Here is a 21372-nt window from a genome sequence, read left to right as displayed (position 1 = left end):
TAATACGGACATCTTCGCGGCACCACCACGAACCCCATGGAATCAATATATAAGGAAGTCTGAAATTTCGGACACTCGAACCCCCCGGAGTCCGATTTTCCCGACTTTTTGACGCGACGGAAGGTCGGAAACCATTACTGACCTCCAGTGGAAACCACCACAACTTTGTCACACACGATTACGATCGCATAAATGAGCGCGCCGGTCTACTGTGCCGGCATCTGTTGCTTGGACCTGTTGATCGTTAGCGAAGAAACGTACACGGCCTCAGAGATTCCTAACACTGACCGTGTTTATCATGCAAGAGTGCTTCGCTGACAATCAAAACTGTCCACTCGAAAAGTTTTTGGCACCAATAAAATTCCTTTTTCTTTAGCGCTTGTGCTCGTGCGGCTCTGGCTTCCCACGCAGCGCTTTCGCGAAGCGTTTCACCACTTCGAACTAGAACTAACCGTCACACACCGATTTGGCCTGGCCACGCTGGCTATCTTGAATGTTTACCAGCACGGAGGTTCCTTCCTCCGTGGTTTACCAGTGTCACCTCCAAAGTACCAAAGGCACCGTCGCGCTGTTTTGTTTACGCAACCCACATGGTGTTTGGCTAGCCTAGTGCGTGGTTGTGCGATTGTGTGAAGTGTGCTCTGCAATGCTAAGCCTAGGTGCTTCGACGCTCGTCAGCAAACTCCTTTGTTAACATCGTGAGGATTTCGCTTGCCTGCGATGGCTCCCACTCCGCCTTCGTCGTCCTCGCCGATGGCATCGAAGCGCGCAAAACAGTACCGTCGGTTAACGATGGAGAAGAAAGCCGCCATTATTAAGTTAGTGAAGAGTGGCCGATCGCAGGCTGAAGTGAGCAGGGAGTTCGGCATTTCCAAGCAAACAGTTTCCGATTTCCTGAGGAACAAAGACAAGATCTTGGAAGCGGCCGAAAAACCGTCTGGTGCCCAAAAGATGAATGCAAGCCGAGGTGTTCATCCAAAGCTTGAGGACGCTCTGGTCGTGTGGCTTAATTCAATGATTGCCAAGCGGTTTCCAGTCTCAGAGCTGCATCTTGAAACAAAAAGTAGAAACTCTCGCGCTTCGAATGGACATCACGGATTTTAAGTTCAGTGATGGATGGCTGAGAAATTTTAAGCATCGGAATGACCTCAAGTTCAAGAAGATGTGTGGCGAAAGCGGCGCCGTCGACAGTGCAGTTATTGCGGAAAACTCCAGTCTTTGTTGCAGCAGTTCTCTGCTGACAACTTTTTTTACTGCGACGAAACTGGCTTGTTTTACAAGCTGCTGCCGGAAAGAACACTCGCTTTTGCTGGTGACGCATGCCATGGTGGCAAGCATAGCAAAGAATGGCTGGCCGTTCTTGGTGGCAGCAACATGTTTGGCACCAAGAAACTTCCTTTGTTAGTAATCGGGAAGTCCAAGAGCCTGAGGTGTTTTAAAGGTGCAATGCTGCCAGGGTTATACGAAGCCAACAAAAAGGCATGGGTAACACAGCAGTTGTTCAAGAGTTACGTCCGCAGGTTGGACAGAAGTTTGAACAACAAAACACAAGTGTTCTGCTCTTCGTTGACAACTGCGTTGCTCATGGTCACATCAATAACTTGAAGGCTATCCAGTTGGAATTCATGCCGCCCAACACGACTGCGATCCTCCAACCGATGGACCAAGGCGTTACCCGTAATCTGAGTCTTTTGTACCGTTCACGTATACTCAACCACGTGGTGCTGTGCTCGGAAAGTGGGGAAGGCTACAGCATTGACCTTCGGTCTGCTGTCGAAATGCTTGCGGACGCATGGAAGGCAGTAAAGCAAGACACACTTCGCAACTGCTTTCGCACACGGGCTTCGTATTTGACACAAAGGCTGCAGACTTGCCTGAAGAAAGCGACAGCGTGACTGACTTGTGCCTCTCATGGATGATATTATCAACGATCTCCGCCCTGCTGGTGCTTCCATGCCCACGGAAATAACTTTTGAGTGGTTCGTCGACGCTGACGAGCTCGACTTCTGCGCAGAGCTAACCGACGACGAAATAGTCAGTCAGGTTATGGCGGATTCAGACGACTCCGATGTCGAAAATGAGGAACCAACGCCTGCGCCACCTACGACCGCCGAATTGATGCGAGCATTGATGACGCTGTCATCGATGTACAGTGATGACATGACCCTTGCTCAGATCGAGGCGAATGTGATCACATGCAAGTGGAACGCCGTTCAAAGAAGGATCAAGTTTTTCAAGCCACTGCAGCTCTAACACCGGCTGCCCTGACGGCACCCGCGGTCAGCTGCATGCATTTTTTTTAACAGCTCTTTTCAGAGCCACCCCACTGATGCTTCGGCAGAGTTCCGGAAGTCTGGTACTTCGACCTTGACCCTCTTGATCCGTGAAATATCAATGAAATGGTGCGTTTTTCGCTTGCATTGAGAAATAATAGCGAAATGGTGCGTTTTTTTTTTTGCTTGCATTGAAAATTATCAGTAAAATAATGTGTTTTTTTTGCTTGCATTCGTTTTTTCGGGCTGCCCGAATTTTCGGAGTTTTTCGCTGCTTAGAGGGTCCAAAAAATCTGCAGTTGACTGCACTCCGTTTGCCACATTTGCCAAGCCCGTTGTTACACACCCTGTCAAGCTTGATCTAAGACTTTTTTTCTTTACCCACCAAGCTCCATCGATTGTCTTTGAAGCTGAAAATAAATCCTTATTGATTGATTGATTGAGTGTAGTCCTGTTGACGAGCTGGCCTTGTCCATGTGCCAGTTCAGACTGCACAGTGCGCAGATGTATTTTTGACACTGGTAAAATCATGCTTTTTAAGTGGGCCGAATCTCTTGCTTGTGCCTGCTTTTAGGTCTGCATCAAGGAGTCAAATAGCGGTCCCACTGCCGTGTCTGCCACGTTTGGTGGTGTTGGACTGCTCTTCGGCTCCATTTTTTGTCGGCAGGCGCAGCCTCGGCTGCTGTTTCGATAGGGCAAGCCTCGATTGTTTTCGCACATTCGCTCTTGCAGGTGTGTCACTATATGGACTGCCGGTCTAAGAAGCAGCTGATAAACCGCTACCACTGGTCCCTGTATCCGAACATGCAGCGGGGCCGCTGGTCAGCGCAGGAAGATGTCATGCTGCTTGTCGCTGTGAAGCTGTACGGGGACGTTAGCTGGTCCAAGGTTAGCCACTTGTTTCCCTTAATTTTGCTGTGGACCGGTGGGCACTGCCGGTTCGCTTGCCCTGTGTGTACTGTAGAATCCCAACGATAGTGGCGATTCCACTCCTGTGCCAAATGAGATTTATTATGCCCTCTTTTATAGCAATAATGGAAATTGTGCCAAACTGCAGCTAAGTCTCGAGTTTGAGGCTAATCGCCCAGCCAAGCTCTGGAACAGCCGCACTGCAAAAAGGAAGTTTGTTCTTAGTGTATTGCGTACTGAACACTGTTATAAGTCGCTCTTGCCACAGTACACATGCGTAATGCAAAAAAGCTCTCTGGTTAAGAGCAACAAGCAGTTGTGGGACACAGCATGTCTTTTGTCTTTAATTATTCACAATTGCAAGTGCTGCATAATAATAAGTACTACTGCAACCCCTAATGTCTAAAACATTTACATGCAATCATTCAGAGCTGATTGCGACATTGCTGTAACCCTGAGAAATAAAAAACAACAAACGCTACACGAGTTTTTATGTTTCCCCTAGTCATATGTATGAGTTCTCTGATAATTCGCACAAAATCCTGGCGTCCTTTCGAGTTATGACCATCATGAACACACGGTTACGCTCTATCGAAGCCCATCAGTTCACCATTCTGAAGTGCACTCTTAATTAACCAGTGTCCTGGCCACATTTCAGGTGGCAAGCATGGTGCCAGGTCGTACACACGGCCAGTGCAGGGATCGCTACATGGACAACTTTGCCCAGCAGTTTGTCTTGGGGCCGTTCACTTCGGATGAGGACTGCACGCTGCTGCAGCTGGTGCAGAAGTACGGAGCTGGCCACTGGGCCATGGTGAGATCGTTCATCAGTTTGCTACGCTTGCAGGGGAGCTGGCGAATCCGTGTAAAAATTGTGGCAATCAAGGTGAGTTTAATGTTAATCAAGCAGAAGTGCTGCAACTACACTGTTCTCAAGCTCATTCATCAAGTCGCAATGACCTTAAGGAGCCAGGGTGCAACTGTGACCGGTTGTGATCCGCTGTGGAGAGGCATTGCAGCCGCACTAGCTCCAAGCATTGCCACTGCAGTAACACATGACTAAGCGAAGTGGCTACCTTGCCGGCCGGCACTTTGTTGGCCTAGATGCTTAGTACAAGCGTTCACTGCCATTGAGTGTACGAGCATGGAATTATAATAATGATTTAAACTTCCTGGCTTAAAGCCGGTCACCCACTACAGAGGCGCACACGTTGTTGCGCCTGTGCCTTTAACGGCCTTAGTGGCAGTGTAGCATGTTTTAAATGATTTCATTCACTAAGTTTTTAAAGTGGGCACTAGGGATAGGATATCGCCATCGCGTTGAACTCTCAAAGACGAAGCTTAAGGATCCCCCCCCCCCTTTTTTTCTGCAGTTTCGTTTTGAAGTTTTTAACAAATATTCTAGAAATATTAGACAAATATTTTATTCGATTAGCACTTGCACTTCAAATTCGCTTCACACACCAAGTTTCGCAATTCGCAGAGCTCCAGAAAAAGTCTCGACAGCCACTGAACAAGCTTTACTGTATGCGAATGAATTCCATCTCACTGCACCCATCACCGGAACAGTCGGCTGGCAGCCATTTGCCAGGGTGTTCTGAATAGGGCAGTCCTCAGCCATTCAAAAAAAAAAATGCAATTTTTCGCTTTTACAACCAGGATTTCGAACAGGCTACTCAACAATCGACCACATTCATACTATCAATCAGGTAACAGAGAAATGCTCAGAATATAACCAACCATTATACATAGCCTTCATGGATTACGAGAAGGCGTTTGATTCAGTTCAAATATTGGCCGTCATGCAGACACTGCGGAATCAGGGCGCCGATGAAGTATATGTCAACATCCTGGAAGAAATCTACGGGGGATCAACTCTTACCATAGTGCTTCATAAAGAAAGCAACAGAATACCAATCAAGAGGGGTGTAAGGCAGGGGGACACAATCTCCCCAATGCTATTTACCGCGTGCTTACAGGAGGTTTTCAGAAACCTAGAATGGGAACAGTTAGAGATAAGAGTTAATGTAGAGTACTTTAGTAACCTGCGCTTCCCCGATAGCATTGCATTGCTGAGTAACTCAGGGGACGAATTGCAACTCATGATTACGAAGTTAGACAACGAGAGCAGAAAGGTAGGTCTTAAAATGAATCTGCAGAAAACGAAAGTAATGTACAACAACCTCGGAAAAGAGCAGCACTCCGAGATAGGTGATAGTGCACTTCTAGTTGTAAAAGACTATGTCTACTTAAAGCAGGTAATAACTGCGGAGCCGAACCACGAGATAAAGAATAAGAATGGTCTGGAGCACATTCGGCAAGCGCTCTCAAATTATGACTGGTAGATTGCCACTATCCCTCAAGAGAAAGGTATATAACAGCTGTATCTTGCCGGTACTTAGCTACGGAGCAGAAACCTGGAGACTTACAAAGAGGGTTCAGCTTAAATTGAGGACGACGCAGCGAGCAATGGAAAGAAAAATGATAGGTGTAACCTTACGAGACAAGGAGAGAGCAGAGTGGATTAGGGAACAAATGGGGGTCAAGGATATCATAGCTGAAATCAAGAAGAAATGGACATGGGCCGGGCATGTAGCACGTAGACAGGATAACCGCTGGTCGTTAAGGGTAACTAACTGGATTCTCAGAGAAGGAAAGCGGGTTAGGGGGAGACAAAAGGTTAGGTGGGCAGATGAGATTAAGAAGTTTGCGGGTGTAAATTGGCAGCAGCAAGCACAGGACCGGGTTAACTGGCGGAACATGGGAGAGGCCTTTGTCCTGCAGTGGACGTAGTCAGGCTGATGATGATGATGATGATGATGTAGTTTATCGCTTGGATTACCTGTGTTTTGTGCATTGCCAAAGCTCGTAGTCGAGAAAGAAGGACGTAGTCGAGAATTCACCCGTCAGGCGCTGCAACAAGCCCCATTCAATTGGCTTTTAATGTGTAATTGTGCTTGCACAAATTTATTTTAAACATATCACTCCAATTTTAACCTATGTCCACTCTGTCATATACAATCTTTAGCTTAACCCATTCCTCGTATTTTGCATTAAAAAAAAAACAAAGCTTTTCGTACAATTCACACCGCCACTAAACAGGGTGCTCTGAAAAATGGCAGTGTGTGTCACTTGTTGCTGGTGCCATAAAGAGGGAGCTTTGAAAGTACAGTTACAATTGGTCTGTTTCAATAACATGCAATTTAGGGTTAATAACTACAGTCGAACCCCTTTATAAGAGATACTGGTATAAGAGGCACCAGTGTGCCAACAGTAAAGTACGGGTTGATAAGAAAATGCATATGGGGTACCCTGCTTATGAGAGACACCTCATATAAGAGACAAGAATTGCTGCCCGGAGCATGTCTCTTAGATAGGGGTTTAACTGTATAAGAAATTGAGTGCTCTTAATGCACGCGAATGAATCTGCATCAATGAGAAGGAGTTCACAAGAGAGTACAGGGTCTGTATTCAAAGTTGGTGGTATGGTCTTCACGCTGGCATGCTGTCCCATACCACATTAATGTATGTTACAGTCAACGTCCGATTTCCTGAACCTTCAAGAAACCGTGAAAATGTGTGGAAAATTGGGCAGTCCAGATAAACGAATGCATGTGAAAACGCACCTTTTTTTGTAGGTATTTTTCGCTAACTGAGAAGGTGACGGTGGGAGTACAAGATTCCGATTGCGATTCAACCAATGCATCGTTTAGATGGCTCTGAAAAAAGCCATTCATAAAAAAAAAACCGAGGTGGCTGGCGTTATCTCATACGTCAGCGCTTGGGGGCAAATAAGTCTCCTATTTTCTTTTGCACGGCGTTCCGCTTGCCCGCGATCATGTCCGCCTCAATTTCAGTCAACGTTGTGTTGCCACTGTACACCGATGACAGTGTCATCAGTGCTCACGTCAACTCCGAACTCGTTGGCTGTGTTCGATGGCTCTTAGTTTTCAGTGTTAGAGTCATCAGAGTCCTGCGTAACTTGAATGATTTTGTCATTGGTCAGGTCCGCACATAGCTCGAGGTCTTTGTCAGCGTCGGCGAAGCCCTCAAAGGTTATCCCGACTAAAATCGACTCGCCGGCAGCGCGCAGATTGTCGAGGGAACATCCGCGGATGGCAGTTCGTCACACACGCTGTCCACTTGGGGCGAGACGACCGTCTCGGCGTCGAGTCTGAAGCCCGCATTGAAAGAACAGTTTCGCAGAGTCTCTTGGGTAACCGCCTTTCAAGATTCCCCTAGCATGCCGACGGCAGACCTGAGGTCAACAGCGTAGCTTTTCCCATAGGGAACCTACGAGGGGACTCTGTGCGCTTCGAAGGCGCAGACAAAGACGAAGGAGCAGTTGGTGCCATCACTGGAAACGGTGAATCTGCTTGACGAAAAGTGCAGCAGGAAACAGCTAGTAACTCGGTAAATACTGAAGGTCAGGAAACGAGATCACTAAAGATAGCGCGCAGCAGGCAACGATCAACCGCAAACACGACCGCAAAGCTGACAAAACAACACGTGAACGAACTGAGTGAGGTTTGGCTTACCTAAACTGTTAAGCTATGGCTGGCAACGGATTGACATGTGCGGTTTCGAGGTTAAGGCAGCTGCGGTGCGGTGGTTGGTGACGCGAGGATATGAAAACAACTCAAATGGCGGCGTCTGTGGTGACTTTGGATCGGCGGTTCATAGTAAAAAGTCTGGGAAAATGGATGCCGAAGGCCATAAGCCTCCGAAATTTCTGACTTTTTAATACATTGACTCTATAGCGAACTTGGCAGTGCCACAGATGAGTCCGAGAAATCTAGCATGTCCGCAATTTCAGGCATCCGGGAAATCGGACGTCGACTGTATTTAGTTCGACCTGCGTCTGTACATCTTTATTTTATTGGATCTCGGAAATACGACAAATGCACTTCCCCGTTGTCGGTCACTGTTCTCGCCTTCAAAGCCTCTCCTTGTGACGCTTGTACAGGCGGCACGGGACATGCCCTGGCGTGCATCCAACACGCTGCTGATGCGCTACCGGCGACTGTACGAGACCCTGCGCACCAAAGAGCCCACAGTGGCTGACGTGGAGCGCTCCCTGGCGGTACCCGTGGCTCCCATGACTGCGGTGCGATGTGCCCGTCTGACAGGAATGGACAAGCGCATGGACCTGTACCGGCGCATCAGACGCCTCCTCAACACAGATGTCATGAAGCGTGCCGCCCTTTCGCTGGTCAAGGTAGCCACGGCCACTTCTTTTGCCTGTTTGGAATGACGGAGACAGAATATAGTTGCCGCTGCATGAAAGAGCTCTCTCTGATCATTTGTGTCAAGCACTGCTCGCAAGTGCTCTTTTCTTTAGAGCTGTTTGCCGTGATTCCACTTTTGCGCAAAACTGTGCTAAGCTGCGCGAAATTGAGTTTACTGTGTCATCCTGATTATATCAATATAGATTGTGCTGTACTGCACCGGAGTCTTGGGTTTGATGAGTCGGCTATCACTGTTTATCGCACCGCCAGCGCATCAAAAATGCAGCTTGACCTTGAGGCCACCAGTGTCACTACCAATGATCGAGCATTACTCCCGATTGAGCCACGCCACCACGCACAGTGCAGACACAGCTTTAGTTGTGCCAGTCGGTTGACTGAAGCTACATCAATACTTACAGTTAAACCTAGAGATAACGAAACTGATGCATTCCCCTCCAAAATTTCTTAAACACAAATTTTCGTTATATACAGTTTCAGTGTGAAATTTCGAAAAAAAAGATGCGCAAATAAAGTGAAAATGGAAGGCAGGTCTTTTATTTATTTGGCTATTAAGAACTGCATTATTATTGTGATAGAAATTATATAGACTCTCTCGGCGAATTTTCACTGTCATGTTTCATATAGAGTCCAAATCGATAGCATCCCCCTGCGCATCGCAAGTTGTACCCATGGGTAAAAGCGTGCGAGTGGGGGCCCAAAGTGGATGCTGATATTTCGAGGAGCACCGTGCACCGCTTCTGCTCTGTGGGGTCCTTGTCTCCGTGTTGTGAGGGGCACCGCCAAAGCGCGTGCTCTAAATCAAGTGTTCCCCCGCAGTTGCTTGGGTATAGATCGTACTTGAAAGCGGGATTCGGATAAGAAATAGTTGTAGCATTCTAAGAGACATTTCTCTGGCTAAACAGGTGGGGGGATTGAATAACTGCGTATTCTTGAGGAGTTCGTTGTATGGATGCTCACTATAGGCAGGTTTAAATGTACGTGTTGTCAGTTGAGTGTTGGTTATGTGGTGTTCACTGGATTTGACTGCATCATTTATTAGGTGCAGGACAAGCTCTGCAGGCGTAGGGTTTGACTGGCTCCATACGCAATTGTTGCATGTGCCCATGTGAAACAGCTGAGTTTTCTTGGCAGAACTGGAACGAGAATGTGAGCCGGGAGACGTGCATGAGGCTGTACCGCAAGATGCTGCAGTTTCAGCAGGGCACTCGCCCACCGAAAAACTCTCAGATGCAAGGCCGTTCCCTGACCAAGGTCATTGCCAAGTACGCGCAGCCCCTGCATCAACCCATGCTGCCCAGCCTGGCTGCCTGCGAGCACCAGGAGTGGCAAGCTGTGGCCAATGGTATGCATTACCTTCTACAGCACTCGTGTGACATTGGAGCATACGTGATGTTTCCAGCTTAGCATTGGTCACCTAAGGAGCTGGTTGTTTAGAAAGCACCGACTCTAAATTTCGAAGGCGAGATGAGTGAGATGAATTTATGTGGAGACATACATATCTATCAGATATCACAGGCAAGTATAGCCAACTTTCGACAACTTTCTGTAGCAGCACAGCCAAGGCTACGAAGCCCAAGCGCACCTTTTCTCGCTACGCTTCTGCTCGTAGTCCATGAACACTTACTTTGGTATGCTGCGTAGCATAATGGAAAATATAAAAAGAAGAGATGTGAATATTACAAGATTGTTCGAATTATTATTACAAAGCATCACCCGTGTAGGTTTTTTGTTCTTTGCTGTTTCTAGTTTTCTTGTTTTTTGGTGCCGTTTCACTTTTCTCTGCCCCAGTAAACAACATATGGCATTGCTCGGTTGCAGCAAGTTCACATCGAACCTTATGAACGAGCATCAGTGTGTGTTCATTAGGTGATCTGTATTCATCGAGCAGGGAGAAACGTAGACAGTAGTACGTCATAAAATATTTTGTTTCCCGCACATGCAATCACCGAAAATTTGTGTGCTATTGATATCATCAGCGAAAGTTGTACTCGGATCGCTATAGCCGCCATAAAAGTGACACTGGCGACCTGCCAGTCTTCAACAACACCAGCTGCTTGGAAGAAAAATTGCACTTGGAAACTGTACGTTAAACCAATGACCCTATTCCTAAATTGCTTTGCATACGTGGTCAGTGTTTCAGCTGGCTAATACTGTTGATACGATAACGCTGAAGATTGTGTACCGTAACATCGCTCCCGACTATGTCTACGGAGGTACCGTATTTACTCGTCTAATCCTCGCACTTTTTTTGCCGAAAAATCGATGCTAAGTTGGGGGGTGCGAGAGTTACGTGGGGAGAACTTTTCACGAGAACTTACCGAGCGAAAAAAAAAAAAAAACGAAGTGGCCGCAAACCGGGATTCTCACACCAGCAACTAACAGCAAGCTTTGAGAAGTACTAATTAAGAGTTACCTCAACAATAAAAGCAGAGGTTCAACACAAGGCAAGATTTATTTGAGACACAAGTGCAAGCGAATAGTCGAGAATTAGAATACCATACGCACAGCTTGTGGGCGTTGCAGATGTAATGGTAGCGTTCGTCGCTCAACAGGAGCCCTTAAAAGGTAGGCAAGGTTCCATTTGGCGTTGCATAAGTGGTTGCCAGACTGGAAGGGTGGTTGTTGCCAAATTGCCGCTAATTGTGGCAGAAAATTTTTTTCCTGTAGTTGTGGCTTCTTCGCAAGAGTTTGGTGCTATCCGCGGTGCACTTCTTGGCTGAAAATTGCGGCTCGTCGGCTGGGTCCCATTTACAGGTACGCGCAAGTCGCGCTTAGTTCACTCCATCTGCTTCGATAAAGAAGCCTTCCAGGCGTACATAGCTGTAGCATATCCGACGTACTCCGATTAACCAGCCTTGGAACGCTTATTCATCACATGTATATACGAGTCCGAACGATGTGTCTTGTGCTGACACAGCTAGGGGAAGCGTAGCGTCCCCCGTCGTAGCGCGCGGTCGACGCGACACGATCAGCTGAGAGAGAGAAAAAAAAATAAAAGTAAGGGGAAGGGGGGCAGCGCAACTCCTCCTGCGACTCTAATCAGTTTTCCCCGTAATCCCTAATACTGAGACGCGATATCTTAATCGCACAGCTGCGCACACAGCAAGAGAACGCGCCTCGACTTCTGTAATGGGAGGTTCATTCCGTTAATTAAAATGGCCTCTTAATTGCACGGCAGCACCGCGCTCGACTTCTGCTAGGCGCGGTACATTCCGTAAAGAAAACGAATTCTGTAATGTGCGGTTCATTCCGTTAATTAAAACGGAATTAAAATGGCCTCTTAATTGCGCAGCAGCGCCGCGCTCGACTTCTGCTAGGCTCGGTCCATTCCGTTAATTAAAACGGCCAGCGTCGCTCATGCACTCGCGAAATTCACCGCGGATAGCACCAAACTCTTACGGAAAAGCCACAACTACAAAAAAAATTTTCTGCCAAATTTAGCGGCAGTCTGACAACAACCACCTCAAAGTCTGGCAACAAACTTATGCAACGCCAAATGAAACCTTGCCAGAAGGTAAGCGTAGGACGTCAGTATTGGGCTCATGGCTATTTAACAGAATCGTCCGCAGTTTCCTTCTGACGAAATAAAGTTTACCATCAATCCCAGTTTTAGGCCCACGGCAGGCCTAACGCATCTTGGTGGCGTTCAGCTGCCGTAACCAGTAGCGATCACAAAACTCGTAGACTCCGAAGGGCCTACCGGCAGCCCTGTTGCCATCGTTTAGTGCCGTTGTTATCTATCACTTGCAACTTGAAGCAGCCGTGTAGCTTCAGTATCACACCATAACGTGCCAAGATTACCGACACAGCATACAAAACACGCCGCAACGCGCACTGGCCGCTTCGGCTTGGCTTAGATTGGATTGAATTTGCGTGCAATAGTATGCTTGATGCTTAAGAGATGGCGCCAAATGGCATGCGCTATCATCATTAGTGGCTGGAACGAGCAGACGACATTATTGCGGCAGTTTTCGGGGGTGCGATAATTACTCGAAAAAAAAAAAGAAATCGTATTTTTCTTGGGCGATGTGGGGGGTGCGAGAATTATGCGAGTGCAAGGATTACGCGAGTAAATACGGTAGTCGTTACTAGTGCTATGCCTGGGTAACAGACGCGTTAATGTATATTACCCTGTTGACTGTGAAAAAAAAAAAAAAACGGCGTTCTTTGCCGGGTAAAAATTGCATTCCAATTTGAATTTGCTAACATCAGACGCCCACTTATGACCAATCGGTGTCATGACTGCTGCTTCCCGTCGCTGCCTTTGCGTCCCTTAAAAAAATATTATGAGCTTCTCCAGCATGTTCTTGCGTCTCTTAAAGAAGGAAAACAATGATGCTGACCAAGTATGCACTGCAATTTAGGAAATGATGTCTTGGCTTTGCGTTGTTCCAATCGCCCAGAATCTGCTCAGCCATACCTTTCTTTTTCTGAAATAAATCGCAACGCTCCAAAGATTCGTGCTTTATGCCTTTAAAAATGAACATTTTATTTATTTCCTCCCCATAAAACTTAAGATTTTTTTATAGTGGTCGTGCGAAAAAGTGCATGTTGGATGCGCTTGCGAAACTGAAACCGAAATTGCATGAAAACGGACTACTTGGCATAATAACACATGTGCAGAAGCTTCACCCACGTAGCTTTGGCTGTGCTGCCCCTGAAAGTTGTCCCCGAGTGTAGTTGCGCATGCTTTTCAGGCCTGGTTATATCTAGATAAATGGGTCTGTAATTTCTGCGTCGTCGCACAATAAAACTGCACGTGAATACACTGCGGAAGTGACTAGCTGCGACTAGTTGAACTTACTGCATCACAGGAAAGGTAGCTTTACAATTATCATAGGGGTCTGTATAAAAAAAAAATTTTTAGAACTCTTTATTTTCGAATTCACACGCTATTGATGATTCGCCTCTCTACTTTTCACGCATCTTAGGTCATCGTTTTAGCCAGAGCATCAGTCGCTGAATTTTTTTCTTTGTTTCATTTCTCAGGCTTTTCACGGCACTTGAACGCTCAGTTACTAACATTTCTTGCTGTGTGAACACTGGGTGTTTGGAAAGCTCGAAAGTGTGTTAACTGTTATTTTTCAAGGTTTTGAATGTTTAAAGAGAGTGTAATTGGAGACTTACATTTTTTTTTTCTTCAGTCATCCCCAGTAAGGTAATGAAAGATTTATAACTATTGTTTTTCAAAAGCTAGAACCATAAAAAACTGCTTAACATACATAGAATCCAGGGACACTTAATACAGCAAGATCTGTGCTGCCACTTCAATAAGAATCAGATCCTTATATGTTTTCATTAATTATTAACTTTCAGAAATTTAAGGGTACAATGTACATAAAAGCTTAACTTATATTTGGTATCAGTGCAACAAAATCTGTGCATGAAAAGTTCGAGTCGGTATAGGTCCCATTGAATTAATAGTGTGTGCTCCACACGCTCCTTGAGAGAACTAGTTAACAGAGAAATCTTGTGCAAGGACTTGGCGATACCAAAAACACTTATTTCATGAATGGCATTTGCTATTGGTTTGGTTGGCTCTTTTTATGTTCACCATGTAAGTAACTTGCTACGAGAGGCGCTCGGGTTATGCAGTGCAACTTTTTTGGGACCTCAGTGTAAATTCTTTATCATTTAGAAGAGACTTGGCCTACATGCACTCACAGAACACAGCATTAAATTTAGATATGGTACTTAGACCTTGATTTTCTCCTCTAATAGTAGACTTATTGATGGTAAGGTTGACATTAGAGTTCCCAGAGAACACTTGATTAATCTAAACCAATTTATTGTTTCACTTTGGTTTGTGGGGGTAAAATGGAACCTGCTCGCACAAAGTAGGGTGACCTGTAAATTATTGGGAGAGCCCTTCAGTCTGTAGGGGATGCTAGATATAAAAACAGGCTGACGATGATTACGCGTGGTGCGCTCAACGTTTGGTGTGCGTGGCTTTTGCCTTCCTCCTCAGTGCTGCACGACCTCCACGGCTTGTCGAGACCACCTCCGAACCCAGAAGTTGAGGAAGTGGGCACCGTGCCCATCTTTGAAAAGTTCTTCTCTAAGGAGGTGCTTGGCGTGCCAGATGCATTCGAGACCAAAGAAGGCTGCCTCGTGCTTCCGCTGCTGCCGCCCAACGAGGTATGGTTAGGCCGCGTTGTTTTGCTTGAAACGATGGCTAGAGAAATAGAAATTCCTTGCAGCTCGAAAAATAATGAAATAAAATCGGGAAAGTTATAATATGGCTTTATTACTTTATTATAGTGTAAATTAGTTCTCGAGCTTGCGGTGCGAAGAAAAGTGCATAAAAAAGGGAAATTGTCATTTGTCATTCAAGTGTATTTTGATACATATTGAATGCATATGAAGTTTCATATGTACTTTCGTACACATGGCATTCATATGTGTTAAACGCAGATTTCATGCAAATTATATGAATGGTTATTCATATGGACTTCTCAATAAGAAAACTCACATGGTTGGTCTTGTGACCACGGGTGGAACAGCTGCGCCACGGTGTGCCAAACTTGCTTACCTGTGCCTTCTTGCGCCGAGCCTCCCCTGCTGTGTCAAACTTGCCTACCAGCACCTTACTGCACCGCAGCACCAGAATTTAGCCGCAAAGTATGAAAGCCATCAAGCACCCTGCCCGGAAACGTGGCTGAAACGTGGTCTTTTCAGTTTGATCGTAATGGCTATAGTTTCGGTTTCGTGAACACTGTGATCGCTCCAGGCGCAGCTGTGGACTTTAATCACATGGGCATGGTTGTGATCGCTATGCGTGCGCGATCCTGGCAGGCATCAGCGGGAGAGGCTCGTGGACCCTTGTGCATGCTGGGATCTCAACGCAAGCACACTGCGAGGAGAGCATCACTCCCTGGCAGGGCTGTGTTTTCTTACACCAGCATTTTTATAGAGTTATGCGATATCACATCTAGAAGAGTTGGCTGCCAGCCTTACAATTTGTTGCTGTCCCATTCATTGCTTCGCCATTCCAGTGAAGCTGTCTTTCTTTCATAACTTTACGGCAGTGTTTGGAAAATAAATAAACGTTGAAAGTAACGGTGCTGGAAAAATTAAGGCTGGTGTAAGTTTCCGGGAACAACTTAAGGCTGCTCTGCAGACCGTACTTTTTTATTTTTCAAGATATCTGGATGAAACTTTCAGGGTATGTTGGCTACACTAAAACTAGCGGAACTGAATAGTTGCATGCAGCTGCGTTCTTTAGTTCCAGATTTATGATATTGATATGATTTATGAAATTGATATGAGTGCAAGAGGCAAAGTGCGACGAAGAAGACGCCGGCCGAGGCAAATAACAACGGGGCGAGCGAGCGTCATCGGAGGAAGCGACCACCCCCACTGCTGCGCAGCTACCAATGACGGGCGTGCTTTCTCTCGCAAGATATGAATGCGCTGCTCTAGCCAATTAGCACACCTCATTGCTTCATGGGAAAATGCCAATACCGTCTCAACCATGCTGACCACGCCATTCTGCAAGACTGCAAACGAAAAAGAATTCGCACTCAAAACAACACCAAAACGTTGCCATGCCCTGTATATATATGTGTGTCACAGAAAAGCAACAAAAAAATTCAGTAAAGTACTTTCTGGCGCGCGGAAGCGGACGTGCAACCTTTTGCTCCTGAGCGCACGGCATTAGTTACTGAGCCATGAAGGCACATGTCCCTCAACCCTTACACCACTTATCATTGCGGTGCCGATCTTGTGGGAAACAGCGTATTTTCAGTGTCATCGGCAAAATGGCAGAAAGGGCACACTCGGCGCCCTGCTCATTGCGACGCGGGGGCACACGCTCATTTTCCATGCGTAAGTTGCCCATCTGGGAGGAGGGGTGGGTGGGAGGTAGATGTTTGTGTGTGCGCAAGCTCATCTCGCTGCGGAGGAAAATCGCACACCTTGGACTTTCACCAGGACGATTGTGTTGTAGTTATCGGGTGCACAAAGGTCACTTCGCTCGCTGCACAGTGCCCATTTGTGAAAACATAGAGCTTTTCAGACACAGCGAAGTAATAACTGTGACACTTTTTATGTCGAACTCATCTGTACTTATGAATATGTGCATCATTTCTGCGTGAGCAGGGCACTGCACGTTTTGATCGGCTTACCATTCTTCGAGCGACATTTTAGTTTGTTGCTATAGTAAAACCCCGTTAATTCGGACTTCACGAGACCGGAGAGAATGTCCGAATTAACTGAAGGTACGAATTATCGCGAGTACGAACAAAATACTTCAAAAATGTCTCCTACACCATCAAGCTTCTATTTCTTAAAAAAAGTTTGTGATCGCGGTTTGCTTCACGGACGCAATGTGCGATGAAGTCACAATTTTGCAAAGTTCTTGCAGGTGGCTTAGTCCGCACACAGTGTTCGAGGAAAACATGCATATGTCTTCCAAAACGGCCAACACATGCGCCACCTCCGTCATTGTGTGGCGTGGACGCGCGTCTGCATCCCTTGCGTCCTCGTCAGCTGGTTCCCTTTCGCCGTCCAAGACTTCGGCGACGATATTGCTGTCTTTCACTGTGCCAGCTACGGCAACATCGCTGTCAATTGCGAAATAATCGCCAAGGAGCACATCAGCTGGCATGATGCTCACATAGCGGCCGTCTTGCTCCTCGCCGGTTTCTTCATCAGCCACCACACCCGGATCAGCAGCGCCGTGCACGAAATCGCTATGCCTAAAGCAGTTTGCGACTACTGTAGGTGGTGTGTTGTTCCACAGGTATGTCAGCATGTGGATTGCGCTTAGCATGCTTACTTCGTACTGCTTGCTTGACTCCATGCAGAGCAACATCCGCTCGAGTACCTGCCATCAATAGCGGCTTTTCATGAACTGTATGATTCCCTGGTCCCATCGGCGGCAGGGAAGCCGTTGTGTTCGGAGGCAGGAATAGCAGTTCAATGCTTTCGAGGCCGGACACCTTCGTGTGCACACTGCAGCTGTCTAGCTTTAACAACACCTTCCGAGACTTGGCCACAGAGTGGCGGTCGAGCTGACGCAGCCAAGCTTGAAAAAGTTCGGCAGTCATCCAAGCCTTTCTGTTGAACCGGTAGTCGACAAGCAGCTGCCTAATATTCTTAAAACATCTTGGCTTCGCGGGCTTCCCGATCAACAACAGCGGCAGCTGCTCTGTGCCGGTCATGCTAGCAGCCAGAAGAACTGTCACGTGCTCTTTACTTCATTTTCCACCGATGCACGAGTCCCTCTTAAACACGATTGTCTTGTCAAGCAGAGCCTTATAAAACAGCGCTGTCTCATAAGCGTTGAGAATGTTGCTCGGCTCGTACGTAGAAAGGCGCGCGGATAGTGCAGATCACCAGTCCTGCACAACACTTTTGTCAACTGCACCTCTTTCACCACACACGTTGCGGAACACCAGCCCATGTCGCTTCTTGGAGCTGTCGAACCATCCTTCCGACGCACTGAAGGAGTCAATGTTTATGGTCACCACGCACTTCCCTGCTTGTGCACAGATGAGGGGGCCAGGCTGCAAAAGGCCAAACGCGCATCGCGCGAAATGGCAATCCAGCGCAACATCGCTTTTTCTAGTTTGGGACGCGCTGCCGTTCGAAGCCTTTTCCTTTGGTCGCCAAACATGTCCCCGTCATACGCTTGCATAATCTGCTCTTTGTTCTTCATGTAAGTGCTCAGCGTGCTTTTCTTCACATTGAACTTTTCCATCACTTCTTTTCGAGATGCTCCCGCTTGCAACGCCTTTAATATTTTCACCTTTGCAGCCAAATCTTTTGCTTTGTACTTAGCCCTTTTCGCTGCAGGAGTTAGGGCGGTTGGGGCCGCAGGAGACGGAGGGGAAGCCATTCTGGCGTTGCTCGCGCTGTGGTCACGCGCGCGTGCACGAAGTAGACAACACAAACACACACACAAAAAAAAGAATGCACTGTGATAAAAATGAAATAAAAACCGGCGAACTTGTCAAAAAACAACAAACAGTAAGACTGTAGATCGCACTGATCACTTACAGATAAATAATTTTAAGAGGGCAGACTGGTCATTGGGACTGAAAAGTAAAAAAAAATTCATTTTTCTATATAGGCACATTTGGTTTCTGCTAGTATTTTTCTATCTATCTGCAAATTTTCACACACCAGGAAGTGCTAATTTTTTTGTAATGTCATTCTAACTGTCCAGATTCTTGGTGCTGTTAACATGCAGAAACTGCAAAAAAATGGGGAACAGACTTTGAGGCTTCTATATAATTTGCCGGCACCTATGTTAGAAGCTCTGCTATGATTTCATGAGCCCCTTTATGAAGATTGCAAACATGCACACCATGATTGTTGCTTTTTGAAGAAGCTGTGTGTTTTCAATTCTTTCCATGTTTCTCAGAGAAGTAAATTTACGGCTGTTCAATTTTGAGGCCTCAATATCTCTGCAGCTAGGGCAGATATAACTATAATTCTTCTTGCAACCGAAACCTCTATGTGTGTAGAATGCAAGTACGGGAGCAGAATTTATAGCACGAGTCTTTTTAATTAATTACTCATCAAAATTGTAATATAAATTCAACTCCTTTTGAAGATGGATATAGTTTATTTTGTTGTAAACTAACCAAGAAAGGCCTAAAAACAAAAAAGTCTTGCATACTTTCACTCTATAGTCATTAGTCTATGTTGGAATATCTCAACTAGCACTTTAATTAGCACTTTTTTGTTCTATAGCAGCCTTAAACAATAGGGGATCAACTTAAGTTACCTCAGGAACAAGATGAGTTACAGAAAAACTAATTAAACATTTGAAATCAACAGAAAAAACTGCATAGTACTGTGCAGTTCGATCAAGATCACTGAAAAAATAAACAAAAAATGTCTAAGACCAGTCTGCCCCCTTAAAGCACACTAGAGGTGAGCAACCCAACTCAACCGTCATACAAACATGCTCGACGCGCAAGAAAAAAATGGAAAGGCAAATCCGTAGATTGCTCGTTACTGATGACAGTAGCGATGTACTGCCTTGTATTTTGGTTGTTTAAACCACCATGTGTGTGTGTGTGTGTGTGTGTGTGTGTGTGTGTGTGTGTGTGTGTGTGTGTGTGTGTGTGTGTGTGTGTGTGTTCTTTAGGGGGGGGGGGGTAGTACATCCTCCAAGATGTACTACCCATGGAGGAAGTTTAGAATCTCAGAGGCCACAATCTGATGCGAAAGTTAATTAGGTGTGCTGCCGTTTTGGCCAACAGATTCGGCTGCTGCTTCCCCGTCGAGACTCGACCGCGGTTGTGCGTTCGAATTAACTGAAGTGCGGCCGAATTTGTCCGAATGAATGAGACTTTTCAGTCATATAACAATGTACATTTTTGACAGGCCAGACGCCATGGCCAAATTAACCGAAATTCTGAATTAATGGGGTTCAAATTAATGAGATTTTACTGTATCGCATTCATTGCGGCTTTTTTCGTACTCCTCTAAGACGGGCGGAGTGTCTCCTTTCTATTCGATCATTGAATGCAGGCATTCATTGTTATTTTGGGTTTTCCCTCGCTAGCATCGTTGCAACAGCTTTCTGTCTGACAAGCGCTCATAAATGGGAAGTAAGGCTTGGCAGACATATGGAGGCAGCTTTCGACGATGTTTTGGAATGGGCTCCCCCCTGGCCTTTGGCGCATTTTGTTTGCTCCAGGAATTTGGACCATGTGGGCACATAGTGTGGTTCGCCACATCATCATTGGACGTGATGTGATATTAAGTGGCCATCACTGCTGTGTGCATAGCATCAACATCACCACTGTGCGTCTTCAGAGCCCACCCATAAGAATTGGTGAGCTTGAAGATCAGGTCTCCTGTCAAGCGGCCCTTTCCCCCAAGACTCTCAAGGCCAGGGCCTTTGTGTATTGCAATCAAGTTGCACAAAGCAGTGCCCATACACTTTTGGACATGATTAATGCAGTCCTCTTCTTCCACTGGGATATACCCATAAACCTTATCTTCTTGTAGCGCAACGTAACCGCGGCTGTGTCCGTCTGTGGGGTCTGACGAGGCGAGCGCCTCGCCATGCTCTTGGAGTGGACGGTCACAGCAGACGCGGTCGGTACAAACCAAACAATACACATACATTTATTTAACTACTTTTGAACGACGATATCGTCCGCCAAATCAATAGTAATCAGCCCACTAAGACATCCTTACACACAATCTCCTTACACTCGAAAACATGACAAACACACAATAACGACAAACACGCTAACACACCCAAGACGGCGTCGCCAACGCTTCACTTACAACGTGCCCCCCCCCCCCCCCCCCCCCCGGCGCGGAGTCCCCCTCGCCGAGAACCCACGCTAGACAAACCGTTCGCGACAGCCGCCACGCGCAGAAGAGGCTTCCTCAACTCTCGCCCGCCACCAAGGCCTGCCTTCTGCCAGGGGTCACCGCCGGTGCTACCACTCTACAAACAGTGTTACTCAACGCGAACACAACGCCATCTATCATCCCGCGGTTGTCACCCCCGAATTACGGCTTCTGTGCCAGACATGTGCGCCACGCGGCGCAAACAACATTACAGAGGGTGTTCCCCCAACCTTAAATCAAACCATATTCCTAAAAACAAAAATTAGCTACACAAGCTTTAGCAAAAAAAATGACATCGCGTGTCCATAATGTCCTTGCACCACGACACCGCTGCTGGTCGACACTGCTGCACTGTCCGGCTCGACTTCATCTCAGAACCAGCCCCACAACATCAACGTAGCCATCGGCGCGACGAATTGTCGCAAGCGCCGACATGTCTTCCAGTTGCGACCAGCACTTGCGAGGGCGCCGGACTGCAGGCAGTTGCGCAGGTCCCAGGCATCTCCATCGCCCGACCTTACGACCGCATTTCTGGCCAGCGACGCTGACGATGTGTAGAAGACAGCCGGCTGTGGATGACATTCCTCCCTCTTAATAAATCAAAAAAAAAAAATCGA

At 46.7% G+C, this 21372-nt stretch overlaps 1 protein-coding gene across 4 annotated transcripts in view; it reads left to right on the top strand.

Annotated features, from left to right (window-relative positions):
* Nucleotides 1-21372, top strand: part of LOC119179928 (uncharacterized) — a 37716-nt gene that overhangs the window by 8446 nt on the left and 7898 nt on the right. For 2 of the 4 annotated variants that reach the window (XM_075883977.1, XM_075883975.1), the window contains 5 exons: nucleotides 3006-3161; nucleotides 3841-4068; nucleotides 8149-8400; nucleotides 9563-9773; nucleotides 14400-14569. In XM_075883977.1, the coding sequence (XP_075740092.1) occupies nucleotides 3018-3161; nucleotides 3841-4068; nucleotides 8149-8400; nucleotides 9563-9773; nucleotides 14400-14569 (1005 nt within the window). In that variant the 5' untranslated portion in view covers nucleotides 3006-3017. Of the gene's footprint in view, nucleotides 1-326; nucleotides 2403-3005; nucleotides 3162-3840; nucleotides 4069-8148; nucleotides 8401-9562; nucleotides 9774-14399; nucleotides 14570-21372 lie in introns of those variants that run through there. The other 2 variants (XM_037431055.2, XM_075883976.1) reach the window with 2 other exon arrangements.

This window comes from Rhipicephalus microplus, unplaced genomic scaffold, assembly GCF_043290135.1.
Source record: "Rhipicephalus microplus isolate Deutch F79 unplaced genomic scaffold, USDA_Rmic scaffold_22, whole genome shotgun sequence".
Classification (NCBI taxonomy): domain Eukaryota; kingdom Metazoa; phylum Arthropoda; class Arachnida; order Ixodida; family Ixodidae; genus Rhipicephalus; species Rhipicephalus microplus.
The sequence above is the reverse complement of the archived record's forward strand: the minus strand, read 5'-3'. Positions and strand labels throughout refer to the sequence as shown.